The sequence below is a fragment of the Nicotiana tabacum genome, chromosome 1 (genome assembly GCF_000715075.1).
Source record: "Nicotiana tabacum cultivar K326 chromosome 1, ASM71507v2, whole genome shotgun sequence".
NCBI lineage: Eukaryota > Viridiplantae > Streptophyta > Magnoliopsida > Solanales > Solanaceae > Nicotiana > Nicotiana tabacum.
This window is the reverse complement of record NC_134080.1, coordinates 155,041,160-155,061,695: the sequence shown is the minus strand read 5'-3', so window position 1 is coordinate 155,061,695 and position 20,536 is coordinate 155,041,160. Positions and strand designations below refer to the sequence as shown.

The 20,536-nt window shown below is 36.2% G+C and overlaps 1 protein-coding gene across 1 annotated transcript; it reads left to right on the top strand.

Moving 5' to 3' along the window:
• The first annotated feature begins 4,917 nt into the window (after positions 1-4,917).
• Positions 4,918-5,756, top strand: LOC142181267 (18.8 kDa class II heat shock protein-like). The gene has a single exon (XM_075254190.1). It carries the CDS (start codon positions 5,086-5,088, stop codon positions 5,569-5,571), a length of 486 nt encoding a protein of 161 aa, XP_075110291.1. The 5' UTR covers positions 4,918-5,085; the 3' UTR covers positions 5,572-5,756.
• Positions 5,757-20,536: the final 14,780 nt, after the last annotated feature.

The following is a 20,536-nucleotide window of genomic DNA, read 5'->3' as shown; positions in this document are numbered from 1 at the left end:
GGGGAATATTGAAGCTAGCATGTCATAGTTATCTCTTAAAGAGAGAAAAGGCCCAAAAGCTTGATAACGTAGACGGGGCATTTGCATATATACCCGTTTTTTGTGTCATGTTTTTACTTGTGCCCGCTTTGTAAAAATATTTGCAAGCGTACCCGCTTTTTTGCATAACTTCAGCATACAGGGCTGAAGTAGCAAAGGCAATCACGCAAAACTTCAACATTTTAGTAGCCGGGCCTGAAGTAGCAAAGACAATCACGCAAAACTTCAGCATTCTAGTAGCCGTGCCTGAAGTTCAGCTTTAGAGTTGAAGTTTTTGTTTTGTAACTGTCGGACTTCAGCTCTAGAGCTGAAGTTTTTGTTTGTAACTGGCGAAATTCAGCTCTAGAGCTGAAGTTTTTGTTTGTAAGTTTCAGCTCTAGAACTGAAATTTTTGTTTTGTAACTATCGAACTTTAGCTCTAGAGATGAAGTTTTTGTTTGTAACTGGCAAGTTTTTGTTTGTAAGCTTCAGCTCTAGATCTGAAGTTTTTGTTTTGTAACTGTCGAACTTCAGCTTTAGAGCTGAAGTTTTTGTTTGTAAGCTTCAGCTCTAGAGCTGAAGTTTTTGTCTTTGTAACTAGGGAACTTCAGCTATAGAGTTGAAGTTTTTGTTTGTTTATAATTTCATTTGCCACATCATTTTGACCAAACTGAAAGAAAATTAATTAGAGACAGCAGGAGAACACTGCACCACAAACTTGCAAACCGTGTTAGATTCTTTACTTTGCATAGGATACACGAAACACTATAAATATCCTCAGAGAAATTAGAGAGGCAGATTCAATTCATTCATTCATTCACTTTTTGGTCCTTATACAGAACTGTACGATTATTTGCCTGAGTAGTTTCATGACTTTTACTGCTGCTACTTACCGGATTAGGTAATTACGAGTAGTAATTAATCAAACAAATCACCAAGTCAGTTGTGTGTGTGTGTGTATAGTATATATATATATATATATATATATATATTCTTAAGCTTAAGCTTTTACGAACTGAAAGATCTTCCTATTCTAAATAAGAATGAGAGTCTTTCAACTAGATGTGCTCCTTTGGCTGGGTTTGAGAGAGGGAGCGTGAGATAGTTGGTCTAATAACTAGTTCAACTTCCTTGTATCTGAAAGCAATGACCGGATGTTAGGTCTAGTAAGGAGACTTTTTGGATAATTTACTTCCACGAATAGACGGTTAGGCTAAGTTGCTACTTACCAGATTAGGTAATTACGAGTAGTAATTAATCAAATAAATCACCAAATCAGTTGTATATATATGCATGTCACGTGATAGGAAGTGACGAAGAAAGCAAATTGGTTGTTTCAGATGTATAGGTTGGCGTGAAAATTTATAGGACTCACCGGAGAAATAAGAAGAATCAGATAGGGATGAACCTTACTTCTGGAAAAAGAAAAGATAAAACTTTGAGGAGGAGAAGGAGGAGGAGAAAGAGGGCTGAAGTAGTTTAAAAAGTGGGTACAAATTAAAAGTTTTTTAAAAGAAACTTTTTCCTTCTTATACCATATATGAAACTTTATTACCAAAAATGTGCATAGTTTCATATTTACCCGCCATGTTCACAATTATTCTGCAAAATATATACCATTAATTAAATACCAATTATTAGGAGCTGATTCCTTCCTAATTAGGCGCGCTACAAATTTGGAACTAAATATTCTTCCAGATATTCTTATTTAGGCGCGCTATAATTATGGAAGTAAATATTCTTCCAGATATTTTCCACCATTGACAGCCATTAAAAAGCTTGAAAACTTTGAATTCAAATTTGGGTTTTCAAAAATCATTATTTGTTTGGATTGAGTGTTGTTGAAAATAATTGGGAATATGGTTTGGAGTTTATATCTCAATTTTGAGGGGTTTTGGTGAAGATTAGACTTGGTTTTGACTGAATTTCAGATTGAAACTCGAAGAAGAAGACATATTGCAGAAATTGTAGATAAATTGTAGATTATTTTTATTCTAATTGTAGATACTTTATTTTCTGTTTTCACAAATAAAAAACGGCTAAAACTTCTACAAATATTCTGAAAAAACACAATTATGTCAAAAATCACAATTATGCTACAATTGAATGGGAATTGGGATATAAAAATTCAATGTACTTAGTAAAAAACACAATTATGTCAAAAATCACAATTATGCTACAATTGAATGGGAATTGGGATATAAAAATTCAATGTACTTAGTTTGTAGATATTTTGTAGATAAATTGTAGATTATTTGTATTCTGATTGTAGATGCTTTGTATTTTCTGTTTTCACAAATCAAAAATGACTAAAACTTCTACAATTCTTCTGCAAAAAACGCAATTATGTCGAAAATCCCAATTAAGCTACAATCGAATGGGAATTGGGATATTAAAATTCAATAAACCCAATTTGTAAATATTTTATAGATGAATTGTAGATTATTTGTATTCTGATTGTAGATGCATTGTTTTCTGTTTTCACAAATCCAAAACGACTAAAACTTATCTTCTCTTCTACAAAAAATGCAATTATGTCGAAAATACCAATTAAGCTACAATTGAATGGGAATTGGGATATTAAAATTCAATGTACTCAGTTTGTAGATATTTTGTAGATAAATTGTAGATTATTTGTATTCTGATTGTAGATGCTTTGTTTTCTGTTTTCACAAATCAAAAACGACTAAAACTTATCTTCTGCAAAAAACGCAATTATGTCGAAAATACCAATTAAGCTACAATTGAACGAGAAATTGTACCAATGTCGAAAATACCAATTAAGCTACAAGCTACAATCGAACCTCAATTCCATTATCATCTATTAGTGACGTAACTTGGGCAACGTTTGGAGTCTGGTTTATTAGACATGTGATATTAGTCGATCCATTAATCCCAGTTTGAAGAAAAGTAGAATTCTCCAATATTACTTCAGTGTTACTGTGATAGACAGAAGAAGAGGACATAAGATGTTCCATAGATGATGATGTTTCACGTATTTGTTGAGCTAAAGAGGGAAGCCATTGATAGCGAAAGAAATCTCGAAATTGTAGGCTATTGATGTCGCAGTGTAGCTGTTTTGCATGTTTTTGAACTTTTGTTCTCCACTAATTATTAACCTCGAAGCTTAAAACGTGGGAGGGGTGGGATATACGGTACCTTGAATTAAGGAGGGATATACACTCCATTAATTGTACCCTTAAAATACACTATGGTATAAAATTGGTAATTTGGTATACTAAAATGTAATTATATCAAACTTTAAACATTGAGGGTAATAAGGTTTCCTATATGGTATAGGAATATAAAAATTCCTTTTAAAAAATGAGCAAATATCATTTATAGCCCATCGGGCCAAAAATATATCATCTGATAGCCACAAATTGACCCATACAATTCATAACCTAAAAACAATAACAACTGGTAGCCGTCGCCTCCCATCCCTATCTTTCTTCCTTACTATCTTTCTTCTTTTTCTTCTTCTCTCTCACGCCAGCAACCCATGACTGTGGTTCCATGGACACTTTTCTCTTTCTCTCTCTCTCTTTAAAAAGCCTCTTTGGTTTCTCTCGTTGTTATTTCAAAAGTATCGATGTAAACTTCATCTAGGCTGAACAGTTTGACATGACTTTTGACACCATGGGTATCGAATCATCGATCGATGAGGTACTCTCTGAGGTTCAGTCTACTGTTGTCAACCCTCTTTTCTTGAAGAATAGATCTCTTGAGAAGACCAGAGGTTTCATCTCCACCTTTAGGAACTCAGTCTATCTAGACGGATCAAACTACAAGCAATATCACAAAGTGAAAACAGGAAAGAAGAGAAAATAGTCTAGTCAGGGAACAGAAGACGAGGAAGCTGGTACAGAATCTTCACCCGTGATTCTGGTGGTGACATTCGCAGCTGATTTTTCTTTGCCATCAGATGATGAAGTTATCCAAATATATAACAAGTTTGGGGATCTGAATGAGAAGAAAACAGAAGTGTTACACGATTCAAACAGAAGTGTTAGACTGTCACTTTCAAAAGCATATGCTGGCGCTATGTGCATACATGCCTCAAGTGTTATATTCCTGAATTGAGAAAAATAACGAGTTAGGATTTGTTTTCAGGTCGAGTGTTCAGGAGATGAATATATGTAGTTTTATCTGTAATAGAAGAGATGACAACAACAACAACGATTAATAGTATAGACTATCATTATACAATTTATATACAATAGATATACAAAAATAGACTGTCATTATACAGAAAATATACAAAATAAACTATCAATATACAAAAGATATACAAAATAGATAGTCATTATACAAAAATATACAAAATAGACTATTACTATACAAAAAATATACAAAATAGACTATTACTATACAAAAACATATACAAAATAGATTGTCACTATACAAAATAGACTGTTATTATACAAAAAATATACAAAATAGACTGTAATTCAATTTTTAGCTAATATTATTAGACCCAGAAGTACAAAATACAATTTAAAAAGGCAAAAAAAGGTTGCTCTATTGCGCCTACAACCTTCAGCTTAGGAAATACACGCCCTATCCACTGAGCTATAGGCATTTGTGTTGTCATGCTTATTCCTTTCGGCTACTATATCCAATATGTTTGGGCCGAATGACCATTTTTTGTAAGTGGTACAAAACATGGGCTATTAAAATTTTGAGGGGCTATAGAGGATAATTTTCTCTTAAAAAGTAAAATAGATATAGATTAAATGGTGGCGACCAAATAGAAAGCCCGTGCAATTTTTACAACGTAGACATAGGCCAGCCCAAAATTATCTGTGTTTGACCTTGACTCTTAATTATTCGAGAGGATTCAGAAAAAATCATGTCAGATCTCGTACCTTCCTGTATATAACACTCAAACTTTCCCCTAAAGTTAGCTAGAAATCTCTAGCAACATTCTCGAATCATGGCGTCCTCGTTAATACCTGCTATAAATACATAACCAATTAAAATTGAAGCACAAGCAAGAATTTTCAATTAAAGCATTTTATCAAACACATTCTATACAAGAGTCTTCAAACAACCTGAGCAATCACCATGGATTTCACCAACTTCGGCATCGACTCTAGGCTTCTCTCTACTCTTCAAGACATGCTATATTTTGCAGACGATCACGAGAAGCCAACACAGAACAACCCCACAAGAGCGTACGTTCGAGATGCAAAAGCCATGGCAGCCACACCTGCGGACGTGAAAGAGTATCCCAATTGCTACATATTCATCGTTGACATGCCGGGAACCAAAGCAAATGAAATCAAGGTTCAAGTGGAAGATGACAATGTTTTGGTGGTGAGCGGAGAGAGGAAGAGGGACAAGGAGAAGAAGGACGAGAAAGAATCGGTGAAGTATTTGAGAATGGAGAGGAGGGTTGGGAAATTTATGAGGAAATTTGTTTTGCCTGAGAATGCAAATATTGATTCAATTACTGCTGTTTGTCAAGATGGGGTTCTTAAAGTCACTGTTGAGAAATTGCCACCGCCCGAGCGAAAGAAACCTAAGACCATTGATGTCAAGCTTGCTTAAAATAGGGGAAATATATAGACAAATTAAGTTTGGTTCTGTGAGTTTTTATTTGGACTTCAGAAAGGTTTGAAATTCTGTTTTATAGTGGTGCTTATGATGTTTTTTGGACTGTTTTTTGTTGTGTGTAAGACCTTTTGATCTATAAACTGTTAACATCATGAATAAATTTCTTTCAATTTACTGAAGCTTTTACATCTACAGGAGAATAAATTGAAGCCACTAACATGTAAAAAGAACAATTCTTTAGTATATCTCGTAAAGTTTTTAAATGTTCTTTTGGTTTAAAGAGAATTTTCGTAAATCACTACAGTTTAGAGCCGCGTAATTATAGTTTGCCGAATTATCAACGGTATTTCTTCGCCCAACGAATTACAACCGATGCGAAAGTACAAAGGTTTATACAAAGGATATTCTTTGTGTCCTTTCGATCCTATCTATTTGTCGTTTAAGGTGTTGCAAATTAAAAGATTTGAATAGAATTGAACTGTGGAATTACATAAAAGTTATTTTAGAAAAGTAAATAATCACGTTATTAAATTTATTAACTTTGCTAGGATAACCTGAAAGAGTTTGCACAAGGAATCACTAAACCATGGCTGATTGATGGTGATTTTAACTCAATGCTGCACACACAAGATAGACTACATGGATGTATAGTTAGCAGAGATTAGGGACTATGCCAATTGTATACAAACACTGGGGCTAACTGAGTTAACATGGGAATGGGAATACTACACATGGTCTAATAGGCAACCTGGTTCAGATAGGATATGGAGTAGAATAGATAGAATTTTTGGAAACTATGAATGGATGATGACATGGGACATATCAATACTGTGTATGGCATGCCTTGCATCTCTGATCATTCTACCATGACTCTAAAGCTAGCTCTACAACAGAGAAGTGGGAAAGCTCCTTTTAAGTTTTTCAATGTGTGGGCAGAGCATGAAGAATTCCTGAACATTGTGCAACAACATGGGAAGCAAACATTGAGCTACAGGAAAATGAACAACATCTGGCTCAAATTGAAAGCTCTTGGACCTCTACTCAGAAAGGTGAATGTTCAAGAGTTCAAGTATATCAAGCAGAAGATTGAAAGAGACAGAGTAGACCTTATTAATGTACAAGAAAGAATATGTACACAGTGCATAGATGATCTTCTAATAGAGGAGAGGAGCCTTATGCAAAACCTGGAGAAATGGGATCTACCGGAGGAAGGTGCTTTAAAGCAGAAGGCCAGAGCAAAATGGATCAAACTAGGTGATTCTAATTCCAAGTATTTCACAGCAGTGATCAAGGAAAGACAACATAAAAATCAAATAGTTGAACTGACTTCTCTGACAGGAGATAAACTCACTGATCCTGTAGGCATCAAAGAGGAAATTGTAAGCTTCTACAAGGGATTAATGGGAACAACTGCTCATAGACTACCAACAATTGACAAGAAGATAATGGCAAAAGGTCCCACTCTGTCACAACAACAGAGAATCTTATTGTGTAGGGATGTCAGTGAGCAAGAAATCTATCAGGGCTTATGCTCTATTGGTGATGACAAAGCCCCTGGTGTTGATGGATTTAATGCATATTTTTTCAAAAAAAACATGGAGTATCATCAAAAATGAAGTTACTGAAGCTGTTACAGATTTTTTTGCCACAGGGAGCATATACAAAGCTATCAACTCTACAGCCATCACTCTAGTGCCCAAGACCTCCAAGCCTAAGTTAGTAAAAGAGTTCAGGCCAATTGCATGTTGCACAGTCCTTTATAAGCTCATCTCCAAGATTCTAGCTTCAAGACTCCAAGCTCTTATCTCCACTGTTATAAGTGGCTCACAAGCTGGATTTATCCCAGGAAGAAAGATTGCAGACAATGTCTTCCTTGCACATGAATTGGTCAAAGCATATTCCAGGAAACATACCTCTCCCAGATGCATGATTAATATTGATCTTCAAAAGGCTTATGATTATGTTGAGTGGCCTTGTTTAAAACAAGTTATGGAGGAGCCGGGATTCCCTCAATTATTCACTTCTGGGGTTATGGAATGCATACAGACTGTGAATTATTCTATTGTAATAAATGGTGAACACACAAGATCTTTCAATGCTGCCAAGGGACTTAGACAGGATGATCCAATGTCACCCTTCCTATTTGCAGTGGTAATGGAGTATCTGAGCAGAAGTTTACAAGATCTTAGGACAAACAAGGAGTTCAAATATCACCCTAGATGCTCTAAATTAGGAATAACACATCTGTATTTTGCTGATGACTTATTGCTCTTTGCTAGAGGTGATGCAGTATCTGTGAAGGCAATATATCAGAAATTTGCACAATTCACTACAGTATCTGGATTGCAAGCAAATCAGACCAAAAGTGCAGTATATTTTGGGGGAGTCACAATAACAGAATAACAAAGGATTCTACTTCAGTTAGGTTTCCTTTCAAATATGTTGGAGTTCCCTTGTCTACAAAGAAGATGAGTATCATGCAGTGGCAGCCAATAGATAAAATGACAGCACAAATTTCATCATGGACTGCACGCAAACTCTCTTATGCTGGAAGGGTTCAACTAGTTCAAAGTGTGCTCTTTGGGATACAAGCTTTCTGGGCACAATTGTTTATCGTTCCTACTAAGGTGATTAAAACGGTTGAAAGCATATGTCGATCCTATGTTTGGTCAGGAGCTAATGTGATTACAAGAAAGGCTCTCTTATCTTGGGATAAGGTTTGCCTACCTAAAGCGGGGGGGACTAAATCTCACTAATATGCATCTTTGAAACAAGGCAGCCATAGCCAAGACATGTTGGGACCTAGCTCACAAACAAGATAAAGTGTGAATTAGGTGGATACATACATATTATATTATATTAAAGGCCGACAGATTGCTAGTGCATCAACACCCCAACAAGCATGTTGGACGGTGAGGAAAATATTTGAAGCTAGAGGAAACATCGAGAATGTGCAGTGGGAACAAAATGCAAAGAAGAGTCTGATAAGGCAGATTTACTTTAACCTGCTCGGTGACTACCCAAGAGTTGAATGGAAGAGTCTTTTGTTCAACAATGCAGTGCGCCCGAACGCAAAGTTTATAATATGTTTGATGATGCACGATAGAGTTTTAACTGATAGACTGAGTAAATGGGGGATGAATGTCAACACACAATGCATACTGTGCCAGATGCAAGAGGAGACACGAGACCACTTGTGCAATGTGAATATACAAGGAGAATCTGGCACAAGTTGTGGCAATGGATAGGGATACAGGAGGAACACCATGAACTGGGATGACTTTAGCCGATGGACCATCAAATGTGCTAAAGGGAAATCTCAACAGGCTCAAATCTTTAAATTGGCGTATGCATAGACTAGTTACCATATATGGATTGAGAGGAATATTAGGATATTTGAACACAAAAGCAAGTGCTGGGAGAACATTGCCAAAGAGATAGCTTCTGTATGTTGTGCACGAGCCTCATCTAGGATTGTCCATAAACTTAGGAATTGTATGTTTTGAAACATCTTTGTAGCTGAGTAGATAGTATACTGTGTAGAAAAGTTCTTTTGTTTCAGGTTTAGATAGCTATCTTTGTTGGCTTAGCTATGGCTTTGTAAATACATTACATTGGTGATTAATACAATTAAATTAGTTAACAAAAAAAAAAGAATATCTATTTAATATATCGACTTGAATCCCAACTAATTATGTACAAAGACAAATCGCTACATGCTTATCCACTTCTTATAGGTTTAATTAACAACTTTTCTTATTCCAAAGGAAGTATTTCTTATTTAATTAACAAAGAATGTCGAATAATGTATATTGCTCTAAATTGAGTCTACTATTTTGAAGACGCTCAACTGATGATCCTTTTTCGAGGGCTTTTTTAAAGACTAAAGTTAAGAAGTGCCCCTTATTAGTTCCTTTTATTTTTTAGAACAGTAAGCAAGACGATCTGAAATATTTTTTCTTTTCAAGGAAAACAAAGTATGCATTAATCAAACGCAAAAGTCAAAGGTACAAAACCAGATGAAGCCTTGTTGACCGACAAACCAAGCAGGAAAGTTGTCAAACCAAGAGACTTCACTAAGTAGTGAGAAAGAAAATTTAGCTAACTTATGGCTACAAGTATTAAACACTCTACTTAGATACTTAAAAGATACATCAATCAGATGTTGCTGAAGTGCCCAAATATCTTCGCAAACAATATTAACCTCCCATGAAGGACCTCTGTTTCCATTAAGCATTTGAACCATTGTTAAGAAATCAGACAAGATATGTATATTCTTCCATCCATACTTCACCGCCAGTTGAATTGCTTTCCTTATTGCCAATGCTTCAGCTATTATGGCTTTTCCAACAAAATGGATTGGACTATTATAGGCATAAAGCATGTCACCATTAGCCTTTAAGGCTACCATTCCAATACTTTCTTTGCGAGTCTTTGGATCCAAACCCGCATCTATATAAAGTAACACTTTTTTCTGAAGAAAGAGTTAGTAATGGTGTGTTAGTAGAAGCATCTCTCATAGCGTTAACATGTTCCTTTGCAACTGTAAATTCATTAAAATCAAATAATGCTTTAGATAAAACATCATTCTCAGTCCATATCACCATCATCCATATAATAGACAATGCTAGTTGCAATAAGGTATTAATTTCCGAGAATCTTTTGGTATCTAACACTAATTTATACCACCATGTAGCAAAATCAGATATCAGATGCAAATTTGGCCAACGAATCAGACTCATTTTCCACATATTAATTGATCTAGGACATTTAAAGAACACGTGCTCTAAAGTTTCAAGTTCCATCCCATAAATAGGACAGATGTCATCCATAGAATGAATTCTTTTTGTAATAATATTTTTAACATACAATGTATTTAAGACACACTTCCTTAAGAAATGTTTCAGCTTGTTTTTAATATTTAAAGACTATAAATGGTTCCAAACGAATTTCGGGAACACATGAGAACTACTTTCCGCACGATTAGCCAAAGTTCTATCATTTGTAAGGAGCAATTTCGCCAGATAATAACCAGACATCACTTCATATTTACCTGAATTAGTAAAATGCTAAATCAATCAATCATCGCCCCCACAAAAGAAACTGGAATAGTTAAGATAGATTCGACATCATCTTCGCTAAATAAAGTATTCAAAATTTGAATATTCCATGTGTTAGTACCGTCATCAATCAGTTATGATACTTTTAGATTTTTCGCAGTACCACTCATCATACTTAAGGGGTAAAAGGAGCTATCTCGTGGCAGCCATGGATCTCCCCATACTCTTACATATTTACCATTTGAAAAATTTCATCTAACACCTCTACTTAATAGATCTCGCCCCCATAAAATACTTTTCCATACCCAAGATGTAGATCTACTGGTCGGTGCCTGTAAGAATGATTCCGTAGGAAAATATTTACCTTTAAGGACTTGAGAAACTATCAAATCCGATTCAGTCAGAATTCACCCCGCTAGTTTGGCTAAAAGAGCCATATTAAAAGCCTTTAAATCTCGAAAGCCTAACCCCCTTTAAATTTTGGTTCACATAGTTTTTTCCACTTTTCAAAATGCATCTTTCTCTTATCATCATTCGTACCCCACCAAAAGTTTGAAAATAAACTAGTGATTTCCTTACATAGCCCATCAGGTATCTGAAAACAAGACATAGCATATGAGGGAATAACAGCTAAAACAGACTTTAATAAAACCTCTTTCCCTGCTTGACTTAAAAACTTTCCTTTCTAACTCTTTATTTTAGATAAAATTCTATCATTTATGAAAGCCAACATTTCTTTTTTAGATCTTCCCACAATATCAGGCAATCCTAAATACATCACCATTTCACACATTCGTATATTATTCAACGAAGAGCATATTGTAATTTTTCTCCTCCATAGTATTCTTACTAAAAAAGATTGTAGATTTCTCAAAATTAATTATCTATCATGAGCATATTGCATATATGTCCAAAATTTCATTAATCATAGCAACACTACTCATATAAGCTCTACAAAAGATAAATGAGTCGTTTGCAAAAAAATAAATGGGAAAAAGAAGGACTACTTCTCCCTAATGTGAACCCTTTTAACTGTCCTTGTTATTCAGCCGAGTGTAATAGATCAGATAATCCTTCAGCACATATTAGGAATAAGTAAGGTGATAGAGGATCACCCTGATGTAACGACCCAGCCGGTCGTTTTGAGAAATTAAGCTCTGTTTGGCGGCGTAAGATCTGGAACAGCTTCATAATATGAGTATCGACTTTTGTGCAGGGTTGAATTCAGTTAACGGATGATTCAGAGTCAAATTGGAAGAATGAATGTAGTTTTGGAAGTTTAAACGATGAGAATTTAACCGGAATTGGACTTTTGAGTAAACGGTCCCAGAATGGGTTTTGGGTGATCTCAATAGCTTCGTATGGTGATTTTGGACTTAGGTGTGCGTCCGGATTTGGATTTGGAGGTCCGTAGGGTAATTTGAGGTATTTCGGCGAAAGTTGAAAAAGTTGAAGTTTGGAAAGTGGAAAAGTTTGACCCATAGTTGACTTTTGTGATATCGAGGTCAAAATATGATTCTGAGAGTTGGAACAGCTCCGTTATGTCATTTTAGACTTGTCTGCAAAATTTGGTGTCATTCCAGGTTTATTTGATAGGTTTCGGCACAAGTTTTCGAAGTTGGAAGATTTGAAAGTTCATAGTTTGATTTATGGTATGATTCGTCGTTTCAGCATTGTTTGATATGATTTGAGATCTCGAGCAAGTTCGTGTTAGGTTATATGACTTATTTGTGTGTTTAGACGGGGTCCCAAGGGACTCAAGTGTGTTTCGAGTGTGTTTCGGATCATTTTGAGCTACTTTAGATGCTGATTATATGATATCCGGTGTTGTTCTTCGCGTTCGCGAGGAGAATCTCACATTTGCGAAGAAGAATTTGGCTTCTGGAAGTTTGTTCTTCGCGTTCGCGAAGAGACTCTTGCGTTCGCGAAGAAGGAAATCTCGGTTGCACAGATCTGACTTCGGAGGCTCATATCTCACAATCTATAAGGAATTTGGAGATGATCCAAAGTTGTAGCCCTTTGTGTCTAGTATTCAGAAATGTAATTTAATTGGAGTTTGGATTTGTGTATAAGAAGTTATGGTAGTTACACTACAGGCTGTCCGGGGGGAGTTCGAAAATCTCTGCTGCACAAGGTTGACTTTGGAAGCTTATATCTCTTAATATATAATGACTCAGGAAATGCACAACCTATAAAACTATATCCCTTGCTGTCTTGTTTTCAGAACATCAAACCATTTGTCAATTGAAGTTGTGTCAAAAAAGTTATGGACATTATACTAAAGGCTGTCTAGAATGAGTTTGGAAATCGCTGAGGAGAAATTTAGTCATCGCGAACGTGAGAGAAGGGTCACGAACGCGAAGAACAACCCCTAGGCAGGCAGAATATATTCTCAAATCGAGAGTTAGACCATTTTATTCATATCTTGACTTGTGGAGCTCGGTTTTGAGCGATTCTTTGAGGGTTTTTCATACAAATCGATTGGGTAAGCATTCTTCACCTAGAATCTAACATATGCCATGATTTTATCTTCATTTTCATCATTTAATTTGTGTTTTGGGTCAGGAAAAATGTTGGTTTTTGAAGAAAATTCCTAAATTGAAAAATTATGATTTGAGGGACCAAATTGTATCAGAATTTGATGAATTTTGTATCGTTGAACTCGTATCGGAATGGGTATTTGTTTTTTTCATAAACTTTGTCGGCTTCTGAGGTGCGGGACCGGAGGGGGGTTAACTTTTGGACAGATTTTTGAATTTTATTAAAGATTGAGACTTTATGATCCGGAATAGTTTTTTATGTGTTTTGTTTGTGCTTTTAAATTAATTTGGTTAGATTTGAGCCGTCCGGAGGTCTTTTCACCTAAGAAATGCATTTTAGAGTATCGGTTTGTCGTCTTTGAGGTAAGTATCTTGCCTAGCCTTGTGTGGGGGACTTCTCCTTAGGATTTGAGTCTGCTATGTTGATTGTAGTTTTTGTACGCGAGGTGACGAGTGTGTACTCGGTCTTATTTGTGGAAAAATTGGCCTTTTAGGGTTCTTAGGTCCTTGTATTCACTGTGTATGAATGTGTACATGATATGCTTGAGTTTTCCACTTACTAGTTTCACCTCTACATGCTCTAATTGGAATTAATTACTTATGATTCATTCTTATTGCCTATTTGACTCTTATTTTGCTTAACTGAAGATTTTTACCTCTTATATTGTCATGCTATCTTTCATAACTGCTCATCTTTATTAGAAATCATTATTATCTCCCCTATAATTGTTTAGTCTTAATTGAGGTTATGATTATCTTCCCGCTTCTCATCCTTAATTGAAATTATTGTATATTCTTCATAAATTGCCCAAACTTAAAAGAAGTTTAGATACCCTATATTTAGTTGACATTTCCTTATTTGGAATTATTTGATTCGTGTTAGCTTCCTTGTTGTTGAATTACATATTGTGGGATTGTTGCATCATATTATTTTCTCCCTTGTTGAACTGTTCTTATTACGCTTAGTATTCTCTATTGTGGTTATTCCTTGTGAGCTAGTTTTACCGTCTCCTTGTGATCGAAAGTTCTTGAGTTGATTTACTTTGTTCTTGTATATATTGTCATTGTTGCTGTTGTACTTGTTGTGGTGGTGCACGAGGTTTCTGTCATGCGGTTGTTGTTATGGGGTTGCACGAGGTTTCTGTCGTGCTATTGCTACTATTGATATATTGCACATGCGGCGTGACAAGGAGGGATATATATATATATATATGCTTATATGTGGGGTGGGAACTTTATGATGCACGTGTGGCGAAACAAGGCGGGCACTTATTATGTTATTATTTGCACACGTGGCGAGACAAGGTGGGCTATGTCAGGGATTGATTGTGATGATTTGTGATGGCCCGGGGGCATTCTTGTTGTTTGATATTGTGTTGTGGTACGCTTACCTGTATGAGCTTTATCTCGCGAAAGTTGTGACGAAACGTCTTACGTGCTGTCCGTTCTTTTCCTTATGCTTATTAGCTGGTAGGAACTATGTTAAAGCACTTGCACAAGCATACACGTAGTTGAACACTCCTATTGGATGTGAAGTCCTCCTGATTTTGCTGAGTATAGATGCATACCCTCGTTTACTTGTTATATATATGAGAGTGGATCTAGTTAGCAAGTGAGTGTGATGGGGGCACAGGATGTCACGTGTTAGATTTCAGGTACTGGGACTCGTGAGCTGTAATTTGTCCGAGTTTCGGTAATTCGTGGAAATTGTTGGATAAGACCTGATATGAACACTGTCGTCGGATCTGAGTTATTGCTTACCTTTACTGTATTGTGAATTTAGGATTTGGGTTTGTATTTTCGCTCGCTCTTCTATGTCATTATTTTGGTATTTCCGCTGTACTTGTTGTTTTCTTTCCTTATTGTGATTGTAGTATTGTTAGCCATTTCGTGTAGTCTTTATATATACATCATGTTCCGTTTTTCCTATATTTGTACAGTTTATTAGACCGGTAGGTGTCTTGGCTGTTCCTCGTCACTACTCCACCAAGGTTAGTCTTGATACTGTGCTCATGCTACTCTTTTGCACATTTTTGTTATGCAGATCCAGGTATCGATCATTAGTAGATGTGCGGATCATTTCTAAGGAGACTCAAGGTAAACCTGCTACTGCGTTCGCAGGCTTCTAAGTCAACTTCTTGCTTGTATTCAATTGTTTTCACTCTTTTCCAAACAATTATATTTAGAAGTGGTAGCTAACTATGTAGAGCTTATGACTTGTACTACCGATTTTTTGGAATTATAAATTTTGTAGAGATTTCTGCTTCCAGACTGTTAAATTTCATTTATTATTGTGGTATTTTAGTACGAGTTAGTCTTACCTAGTCCCTAAGACTAGGTGCCATCACGATACCCAAACGGAGGGAAAGTTGGGTCGTGACATGATAATAGGCGAAATCTAGGTGATTTAGCTATTGTTTATACTTCTGCTTGATTATATTCCGATGTCATATTATGGTTAATTGATGGAAAAACAGGCTCTACTCAAAATATGTATACCTTGCAGGATGAGAAGCCTAAATGATGCTTTTAAGAGGATATTGGGATGATTTATGAGCAAGAACAACCCCTAGGAATCGAGTGTGCACAAGGACGAGACGGACAAAAATAGACAAAATCAAGCTTCAGAGGCGCGCTAACTATCGCGCGAACTACAAAGTTCGCACGTATAAGGAGCAGAGGCAGAATACTATGCGAAGTAGTGCGCGAACTCTGTAGTTCGCGCACTACCGACCCGGAGAGACTTTATTTAGGGGTAAAATTGGAATTCCTTCTTAATCCCACTCAATTTACATAAAGCAAAAACTCCATTATTGAGGGGAGATCAGATTTTGAGGGGAGGAAGTGCAAAAATACTATTCATCCTAGAGAGAGAAAGTGAAGAGAAGACTCAACCTTGAAGTGAAGAAAAGAAGAGGATTACAATCTTGAAGCAAGAACTAAAAGAGTTTTTCTAAACTTTCTTCTTGTATTTACTTATATTATGTTTAAGACTTTTATTGTTGATTTTTGTATGATTATGAGTAGCTAAAAACTCTAGTATTCTTGGGTCATGGGTGTTAGATGATCTTGTTGTTTGAATCTTAGATTGAAGATCTTGAATCTATCGTTATGAGTTGTTTATTTGATTCTGCTGTTAATTATTTTACTGCGTAGCTAACAGTAAAATACTATTTACGAATCTTGAGTAAAACTTGAAAAAGGAAATTCTTGATTGCATATAGAATCAAATAGAGCAAGATACGGATCCTGGGCATCGGGTGAAAGATTCGCAATTAAGATAGAACTATACTTAATTGCCTTGCTTGGTTGAAAAATAGGAGTTGTAAATGCATTCTTGCTAATATTAATACCATAGACATATAGGTATTAGTTTAACTTGAAGAGATGCATAAGAACTCGAAAGTTCTTATGAATATTATTAACCCTATAATCAATAACCCGGATAATTCAATAAATCCATTTTAAGCTAAAATAGTAGAATAATTTCTAGCAAGTCCATGACCCTGGAATATATTTATCCAAATTGTTATAAACATATTGTGAAATTGGTGTAGTAATTTTGTGTTGAATTATTGTGCAATTATTAAGTAAGTTGTAAATTGGTTCTTTATATATTTTGTGATAATTTAGCTTGAATTGATAATTGTTTGAGTCTACATCTGTCGATAAGTTGATCACAATTCCTCGTGGGAACGATACTCTACGCACTACTATATTACTTGTCGATCGCGTGCACTTGCGCGAGTGTTTTGGTTGCAACAAGTTTTTGGCGCCGTTGCCGGGGAATTGAAATTAGCTACTTGACTGTTTTTAAGATTTTATTAGCTTTTAATAAAAACCTAAATTTTCCATCTACTTTGTTTGTATTGCGCAGGCTCTTCTCTTGAATGCGGAGGAGTAGAAGCACAAACAACCTCTTCCCTTTTGATCCTGAAATTGAACGAACAATTCATAGAACAAGGAAGGAGTGGGAAGCTAAAAACAAAACAGAAAGAGAGTTGGGCATTCAAGTTCAACCACAACCAACATTAATGGCGGGTAATCAAGAACATGCGGTGATAGAAGCAGCAAGGCCAAACTTGCTAATATGACTCAGGCCATTGTAAAGCCTGAAATCACCGGTCACTTTGAGCTTAAACAGTACATGGTGCAGCTGATACAGTCTACTGGGCAATATGTTGGTCTATCTCATGAAGACCCACAAAGGCACATTCAAATTTTTTTGGAAATAACGGATACTTACAATTATCCAAATGTTTCCAAGGATTATGTCAGGCTGACCTTATTTCCCTTTTCATTATTGGGGGATGCTAGAGAATGGTTGCAAAAAGAGCCAGCTATTTCAATCCACAATTGGGATGATTTAGCAAAGAAATTCCTAATCAAGTTTTTCCCCACTAAAAAGACAAAGTTTTTGCGGAGTCAGATTCTTGGGTTTCAACAATGGGATGGTGAAACTTTTCGCCAAGCTTGGGAAAGATACAAGAAACTACTTCAGGATTATCCTCATCATTGTCAGACTGATGAAGTATTGGGCCATACTTTTGTTGATGGATTAGACGAAACTTCCAAAATGAATCTTGATTCAGCTTGTGGAGGTAGTTGCACGGCAAAACCATACAGTGAAATACAACTTCTGCTGAATAACTTTACTGCTAATGATCATAATTGGCAAGGTGAAGGAGAACCAAGGAGAGCAATGAAACAGAAAGCAGGGTTACTTGAACTGGATGACATTTCAGCCATGAGAGCAGATTTAGCAAAATTGGCAAATCAAATGACCAGAATGACAATGGGACCATCACAACCAATGCAGCAGGTTCAACAAATGTCAGTTTGTTGTGAAATGTGTGGCGATAATCACACAAGTGACATGTGCCCAACGAATCCTGAATCTATTTACTATGTTGGGCAACAAAACAGAGGTCCGATGAATCAACAAGCCCAATATGGGAACACTTACAATTCAAATTGGAGGAATCATCCTAATTTCTCTTGGGGTGGGAATAAACCCAATCAAAATCAATTTAGACCCCAAGGAAATTTTAATCAACCTCAAAGGTCGCCACAGCAAGCAGAAGAAAGTACAAATGATTTGTTGAAAAAATTGTTGCAAGACAATCAACAACTCAGAACGCACTTTAGAAATCTTGAAAGACAATTGGGACAACTAGCTGCAAATCAAAATACTAGGCCTGCAGGTGCTCTTCCAAGTGATACAGAGAAAAATCCGCAAGTTAGTGCAATTACACTTAGAACTGGAAGGGAATTAGAAGAAGTTCCAAAGAAGAGAAAAGACAAGCCTGTACTTGAGGGTGAATTGATTCCCAAAGCAACACAGGAAGTAAGGAAAGATGATACAATTTCAGCACCTGTGAATATTCCAAGGCCACCACCACCTTTTCCACAAAGATTGCAGAAAAAGAATGACGATCGCATGTTCAACAAATTTCTCTCTATGTTGAGTCAGATTCAGTTGAATATTCCGTTGGTAGATGCGATTCGTGATATTCCAAAATATGCCAAATACATAAAAGACATTGTGGCTAACAAGAGGAGACTGACTGAATTTGAAATAGTTGCACTTACTGAAGAGTGCACTTCAAGGGTCCAAAATAAGCTTCCTCAAAAGCTTAAGGACACTGGCAGCTTTACTATCCCTGTGAGAATAGGCAATGTTGATGTAGGTCATGCACTTTGTGATTTGGGAGCAAGCATAAATTTGATGCCATTGTCTTTGTACAAGCAATTGGGTTTGGGAGCTCCAAAACCCACCACGGTGATGTTGCAACTAGCAGACAGGTCCATAGCTTACCCGGAAGGGGTGATAGAAGATGTGCTACTGAAAATTGGGAAATTTATTTTCCCGGCTGATTTCATTATCTTGGATTTTCAGGCCGATGAAAAAGTTCCTATTATATTGGGAAGACCTCTCTTGGCTACAGGTGATGATATAATTAAAGTAAGAGAAGAAAAAATGATCATGAGAGTTGACAACGAGGAAGCTGTTTTTAATGTATATAAAGCAATTCAACTTCCTCGGCAGTATGAAGAATTGTCTATGATATCTGTCATGGAGATTGATGAGCAACTTATCACCCCATGTGTATATTTGCAGGATTCTTTAGAAAAAACAATTGTGTTGTTTGAAAGTTTGGAGATTAATGATGAGGTTGAGGAGATGAAACATACTTTGAATGCAACATATAAATATATAAAAGGTTTTAATCCCTTTGAACCTTTGAACAGGCTAAATGGTCTTCCTCTGAAGCCCTCAGTTGAAGAAACTCCCAAATTGGAATTAAAGCCTTTACCTTCTCACCTTCATTATGCTTATTTGGGTAGTTCTGAAACATTACCTGTTATTATTTCTGCTGACTTGTCTGAATTGCAGGAGGAGAGATTGTTAAGAGTACTACGTGAGCATAAAAGAGCAATTGGGTGGACAATATCCGACATAAGAGGTATTAGTCCAGCTTTTTGCATGCATAAAATTCTCATGGAGGAAGGGCACAAGCCAAGCATAGAACAACAACGCCGCCTAAATCCGAACATGAAAGAGGTGGTAAGAAAAGAAGTGATTAAATGGCTTGATGCAGGTATTGTATTTCCAATATCTGATAGCAAATGGGAAAGTCCAGTCCAATGTGTTCCAAAGAAAGGAGGAATGACCGTAGTGACAAATGAAAATAATGATTTGATTCCCATTAGAACTGTTACTGGGTGGAGGATTTGCATAGATTATAGAAAATTGAATAATGCTACCCGAAAAGACCATTTTCCCCTTCCCTTTATTGACCAAATGCTTGATAGATTAGCCGGGCAGGAATACTGCTATTTTTTGGATGGCTACTCGGGATATAATCAAATTGTTATAGCCCCAGAAGACCAGGAAAAGACCACATTTACATGTCCCTATGGGACATATGCATTTAAAAGAATGCCATTTGGTCTTTGCAATGCACCTGCGACTTTTCAAAGGTGTATGATGACTATTTTCACTGATATGGTTGAAATATTTGTGGAAGTATTTATGGATGATTTTTCTGTATTTGGATGTTCTTTTGATGAATGTTTAATGAATCTTGATAAGGTCCTTGCTAGGTGTGAAGAAACAAATTTGGTACTAAATTGGGAAAAATGCCATTTCATGGTACGTGAAGGCATAGTCTTAGGGCATAAAGTGTCCAAGAATGGATTGCAGGTGGATAAAGCAAAGGTGGAAGCAATTGAAAAATTACCTCCACCAACATCAGTTAGAGGCATTCACAGTTTCTTAGGCCATGCGGGTTTTTACCGTCGTTTCACCAAGGATTTTTCAAAAATCTCATCTCCTTTGTGCAGGCTTCTTGAGAA